The sequence below is a fragment of the Orbicella franksi genome, chromosome 5, assembly GCF_964199315.1.
Source record: "Orbicella franksi chromosome 5, jaOrbFran1.1, whole genome shotgun sequence".
Lineage (NCBI taxonomy): Eukaryota > Metazoa > Cnidaria > Anthozoa > Scleractinia > Merulinidae > Orbicella > Orbicella franksi.
In genome coordinates, this window is record NC_138149.1 from 22,588,557 (window position 1) to 22,594,900 (window position 6,344).

The following is a 6,344-nucleotide window of genomic DNA, read 5'->3' on the forward strand; positions in this document are numbered from 1 at the left end:
TGGGACGACTCTCAGAAGGTGAGCCAAAGTTCAATACTTATGTATTGGGATATGACTACTTAGGGACTTGCACTGATCAAATGTATACCCACCGAATTTAAAAAAGAATTGGAATTCTTTGTGAATCGGAGCTGTGTAAATATTGTGCAGAATTTCATAACTACTTCGGAATACTTCAAAACTCTCATATGTAGGTCGCGGAATCTTAACTGGCATAGAGCTATAGTTAAAACTGAAAATTGTGCAAAACTATAGGATGTAAATGAATACAGATTTAATTATGGCCAGGTCATCATGTACATTTTTGGGAGAAATCCGGAGCACCCTTCAAGGTGCCACTTCCGGTTGCCTTATGACCCCGCTGTCAACACGAAAAGAAACATCCAGCTATAAACTTGGCATACTTATTGCCATATTCCCACGCCCTTCTGGACATACCAATCATAGTCACCAAACAGGAGAAGCTTTGGTTGATCATGCCTGAGCAAAACGTTTTGTGTAGCTTCCCAGACTTACAAAATTTAACTTCTACTTCCACTTGAGCAATTCAGCAATGGTTACCAATTTTGGAGTTGAAACCTTCTGAAAAGGAATAATCTTTTATGGAATCACCCTACCCCTCCCTAGCCAGTGGTTGGGAAGCGACCTAAATTGGCTATGATCGACATAGGCGACGAGTGCGTCGGTGTGTATCGAAATGGTAAGCCCTCTTACGTTTAGCTGACCTTTTTTCTTAGCAAAAAGTGTGCTTTTAATTTGAAAGTTACCACTACTCCTTCAATGAAGTATGAACCAAGGCAACGCAAAGTGGCTTGCTTGCTCGAAAAGCCGATTTATGTTGGCATTTTTCTTTCAGACTTCTGTCTATCTCCAAATGAATTTCAGTAGTTTACATTACAATCACGAAAGTGAAACATAATGTTCCTTCGAGCACGAGCTATATATTGTATATCTGAATGATCTGGCTATTTTCACGGTTTTAAAGGTGTATTCCGGTATTAACCAAGAAAAAAATGGCCGGTGACTTTGAGTATCAGAAGTATGTTGATTTCAAATTCATTTTGACAGCTCACAATCTCAAAGTGCAATAATGTTAATATGTCTTTGTCTTGTAACTTACGTAGAAAACGTCCGCGGGATAGTTTTGAAGCCATTAAAAATTTAATGCTTCTCAAATCGCAGCTAATCTAGCGTTCTTTACTTCAAATGTACAGGCCTACGTATCGACAGACGCTGTTGGAAATGGTTCAACTCTTCGTCAGAGTGGAGGTGGCTTAGTCAAGATTCCGTATCGTATTTTTGTCGGTGGAATTGCGTTTAATGTAAGTAGCTGAAGCTCTTTTTTAAAACCTAGTTTAAATATTTCCTTGCAGATGTGACAAGACCGGGCTTTTGCGAAATGCGACGCTTTCCAAGTAAAAGTTGAGTTTAAGGAACCGGCGCGCAATTTTAGCAGCAGCGGTCGCGGTTTCTTTAACTTATAGTTAACAGCTGAGTTTGTGTCGCTTTGTTGCTCATGGTTTGTTTTTTAGACTACGAAAGAAGAACTCAAAGAGTTCTTCAGCAGATATGGAGCTGTTCGAGACACCAAAATTATCAGAGACCAGGAAGGATTAAGTAAGGGGTAAGTCCTTTTAAAGTACTTGTGGCTTTGAAAAAGAAACTTTTGTCAATCACAGTATGTCGAAGTGTTTGTGGGCTTCTTCATACGCGCGTACCATTTAGAAAACAGCCCGTTTTCTTTTCTTATCACTGCGATCTCATTGTGTATGAATTGCAGCAAAAACTTCTAAACTAACTATATACCACTCAATCAATTACTTAATCTCTGAATTCTCTGAACTCTGACAATGGGTTCAAACTTTAATTGTACTTTACATCTCTTACCACTAAACAGCAATAAACCTTAAACGACTTTCTAACCAACAAAACAGAAGTTTTTTGCTTTGCGTGCAGCTGTTTACAAGTTACAAATAATGACCGCTTTTCTAGAATGTAGATAAGTGACACGTTTTACAAATCAGCTGTGATTAGAATCGCCATTGCTGCCCGCAATACTTGAGGGCAAGTGTCAAGTGTCTGCCCCGAAAAAAACTCATTATTAAACTTCTTTAATGGTAAGTTAAAGTTAAAACGCAGCAGTTGTTGCTTGTATAGCCTGAAATCTAATTACTAGAGAAAACAAAGTGGCACGGAAAAACCGTGAAAGAATCTGTCAAAGTGGGTATTATAAATCAAGGCTGGTCTGAAACTTTCAATACCTTTCAATGTTTAATTCCGTAGATACGGTTTTGTAACATTTTACCGAGAAGAAGACGCCCAAAAAGTAATGAATATGGTAAGCTACTTGAGTGTAAAAGGTTTTGAGAACGAGTCGGCCCCAGCGGGGATGTTGACAATTTATCAATTATTCCGATCTTTTTAGTTTCCGATGTTTGTTTATTTTTATTTCTCAGTCAGTGGGGGAATGCCATTGCTCGAAAGACCTGCTCACATTATCCTGGAAAGCCTGGGCAACGTACCAAGCATGGATAGAAAAATTCAACACTCTTTTTTATTCTCTCTTTCTAAAACTTTCTGCTCTCCAGAATAGTCGAAACAAGTCAAATTTTCTTTATGTCTGTAATGAAGGCAGATAGTATCACTTGCTTCTTTTCTTTACTTGTCAATAAACCAATTGTACTTGCCACACGTGATTAAGGTAAAATCCCTAACCTTTTTGAAGGATTGAACTGACTAGTGTACCACCCTCCCAAAACGCGTAAATCTGCAAAAAAAAACCGAGGTCTAACTTGCTTTTACTGCTAATAAACGAAGTAAAAACGCAACGCTGATTAAACGGGAAGGAAACTTGGTCTAATGGTTTGAACCCAGCAGTATCGCGATTTCTAGTTTGGTCCTTCAGATGAAGATAGTTCTGAAAAGAAGTTTGTTCCGAAAAAAAGCCAGCTGCGTTCGGAAGTCATCTACAGAGTCAAGTAAAGAGCCTGCGGAATAAAGGTCATGCCTTTTTGTAATATGATTTCCATGCCGTTTAAAATCAGCACCTTCTTCTTCTGCTGCAGCTGCTGCTGCTGCTACTTGCCTACTACTAGATTCGGCATCCTTGATGAGAGAAGCCAAAAATAAGGGAGAGAGGAAAATGGCAACGCTCATTGATGTGCCAAAACACGAGTGAGTAGGAAGCTTGCCTACTCATTCATTTTCTTCTCTTTCATATTTTAGGGAACAATTTTTTTCAAAGAGAAAAGGCTGAATATATCAGAGGCTTACCGGAAACATGCATTGGTAAGTTTTAACAGGTGCACGAGATCAAGTTCGGGCGTGAGACCCAGGCAAATCGTCGAACTTCGCGTGAGACGAACTAAATTGCAGTTTGAATCAATCCAAACGGGTAAAGCTCCACCGTTGGGTCAAACGTCCTCGTTCTATCAGTCTGCTTCAGACGGATAAATTTAGATCGTTGGTCGATCTAAATACAGTCGAACAACTCAGTCGAACAACTCAGTCGAATTAAACGTCCAACATGAACTTAATTCGCTCAGTTAAGGTTACCGTATACCTTCAGGGGTGTCTCACGTCCAAGCGATGTAGCGCGTTCGGTTTAAGCTGTAGATACCTAAACCCCTATATCAAATTAAAGCTTATAGAGCTGGCTATCAAACCATACCAAAAATTTTGAAATAAAATGAAGTGCCGATTTTTTCACGGCCACTAAATGCGAGCGTCCTAATCACCTTTTGGAAGCTACAAGTCAAAGCGAATTTTGTTTTTCGCCAATTTATTTTTTTCCACGGTTTCAGGACAAAAAGCGCTAAAAAAGCGTGTCTGCGTTTTGCCACATTCAATTGCAGTAAAAAGTTACAGAACATTTTCAAAATAGGACTTAAAAAATGTGAAGTGATCGTACAAAAATTGCTCTCGGAGAAAAAATATTTCGAAATAAACAATCCGCAGACACGTTTTTGTTTTTTATATGTTAATCTAGCTACTGTCCAAATTTGAGGGCAATCAAACAAATCCCCTTTGAGTTGTAACTCTTTAAAGTGTCTGCTTCAAGCGAAAAAATTTATTCGAGAAAACAGCGCTAAGAAAAATCTCTTGCTTCGCAAACAAACTCCGCCCACAAACGCCTTCAACTGGGTTCTCAGATCACTGAGCCAATCAGCGCTTGGAAAATTTACTACCATTAACTCGCGGTGAAATTTACGCGTGAATCTCGAAAAAACCCTTGAGTTTCGCAATGCGCTCAAGGCGGAGAGATAATTTTTCTGTAGCTCGGTTTTTCTTGAAGCTGGTCTGGCAAAATGGGGAAGACGAAAAAGGATACGAACGCTAGAGTGGCTGGGCGACGAGAACAAACTGAACAAAAGAAAGCGCGGCGGAGCAAATGTGCATGGATAATATTCCAATGGATCTCAATGAGTTGGGCGATTCATCGGTATCGGACTCAACAAAAGAGTCAATGTACACGTCGCTGTTATAGCTGTCGAGTTCCCAAACCTTTACAGAATCTTTCTCTACTCTTGACTCGATCTTTTTGCCTGCTTGATACGATAGCTATAGCTTCATCCGCGAGGCCAACTTTCGCTTCTTCACTCATTGATGTGTTTTCATTCGTTCTTCGCTTTTTCGAACTGGTAAACAGAGTTTTCCGTGGTCCATGTTTACTTATAACTTAATAGCATTACATCTACTACGAAAAATGCTTGGATCTGAGTAGCCAGCCAATTCGTGGTATCCATATATTCCCGCGAAAGTAGTCTCGGTTGATTGCGTACACGTTATAGGGCTGTCAATCAAGAGGGAACTTTTACTTCCGGCCGTAACGTAAAACCTCCATTTCTCCGCCAATATTGATTTTTTTTCAATTTTGTTTTCAGAAATTAGAGATTACTCTTCGACCATTACTTTGAACCAAAAATCCAAATTTGAAGAAAATTGCCGATCTGAAGGTATACTGTAACCTTAAGTTCGTCTCATGTGAAGTTTGACGTTTGGCCTGGGCCTGAGCCTCCTTAGCCCGTTCCAGGCGTTTAGTTAGTTTGGGCGCAGCGTGAAATGGCGCACCATAAAAATGGCTGGGGAGTTCGCTCCTCGCAATATTAGACTCAAACACCTAGAAGAGTCTATAACCCCTTGTCACGCAACCTTTTCTCCCCAGTTCCTTGGGCATGAAAGATTGCGTAACAAGCCATAAGAACGTCTGCGTGGGAGGCTGTCGTGTTATTAGCTTTTTGTGTACATTTGAAGTTACTGCCAGACCTTGTAGAAATGCTTTATCGAAAAGCAACCAGCGCGCCGATTTTTGAGGCAAAGTACTTAGTGTAAAATTGCGACTACAAAGCGATGTTCCATTGTACTGTCTATTCAGACTGTTCCTAAGCAAAAAAGACAAAAAAAAACAAAAAGGAATTTACCGAGTTAATATTGTGTTTATTCTTTAACTAGACACAAGGGAGCTGTGGCCGGCTGCGGTTTCGTTCTAATCTTCCAAGGGACAGATTAGATCTGATATTCGAACGAGCAGCGTCTACAAGCAGTGTCTGTGTTTTTTTTCTCTTTATCAGTCAAACGTTACGCGAAATCCCTCTCCTCTGCGTCCCTCGAGCGTGACGTGAAATAACGCGTGAAAGGAATTCGCCGTCAGTTATAAACGAGCGGCAATCTAGGTACGATTTGCAAGCGTAAGTGCCTTTATGAATCGTTTGGACAGACAGCCAATATTGCAGAAGAAGGCGAAACAGTACCCGCGGAAGATACATTGAAGGTTGCTCTGACTGAAAAAGATATAACTGGTGCAAAACGTCCTCTCAAAACTGTAGAGCAATGCAGTGTTGTGCAATTAAAAACTTGGTGTTCGTTCGTGTGACGCTCAAGGAACTCGGAGGAAAAAAGAGGTGCTGCTCGTAATCTAATGCTACCAGGAATGTTCCATTCAGTACGCGCAGAAGTATGTATAGAGCTGGGGTACTGTCTCTTCTCGGTTTTTGCTCGGATGTAAACTTTGGTGCGTAAATAATCACCCTGCACTGATTTCTGTGCGGCTCACGATACGGAAATAAGCGGCAGTAACTGAGCATATTCTTACCGGCCGAAGGGAATGGTTGGGTTAAAGAAAAATAATTAATAACGGTGGTTTGCTCTTTTGTATGTACTCTACCATGAGACGCTAAAGAAAAGAAATGATTTGTTTTATATTTTCAGCCAAATCAACAGGTAGTGACGATGCCTGTGGCAGGTGAGATGTTTGACCAAAAAAATACTGAATAATAAATGAAATAACTGCCAGTAAAGTAACTACTTTTTGTGCGCACTGAACTTATATTGATCAACGTCCCACA

General features: G+C 40.3%; 1 protein-coding gene across 1 annotated transcript in view; it reads left to right on the forward strand.

Moving 5' to 3' along the window:
- The first annotated feature begins 657 nt into the window (after nt 1-657).
- The window catches only part of LOC145487869 (protein boule-like), an 8,382-nt gene continuing 2,695 nt past the window's right edge, over nt 658-6,344 (forward strand). The window contains exons 1-6 of the mRNA XM_081466655.1: nt 658-700; nt 1,183-1,322; nt 1,533-1,624; nt 2,284-2,338; nt 3,226-3,288; nt 6,208-6,241. Coding sequence (XP_081322781.1) covers nt 658-700; nt 1,183-1,322; nt 1,533-1,624; nt 2,284-2,338; nt 3,226-3,288; nt 6,208-6,241 — 427 coding nt within the window. The remainder of the gene's footprint in view (nt 701-1,182; nt 1,323-1,532; nt 1,625-2,283; nt 2,339-3,225; nt 3,289-6,207; nt 6,242-6,344) is intronic.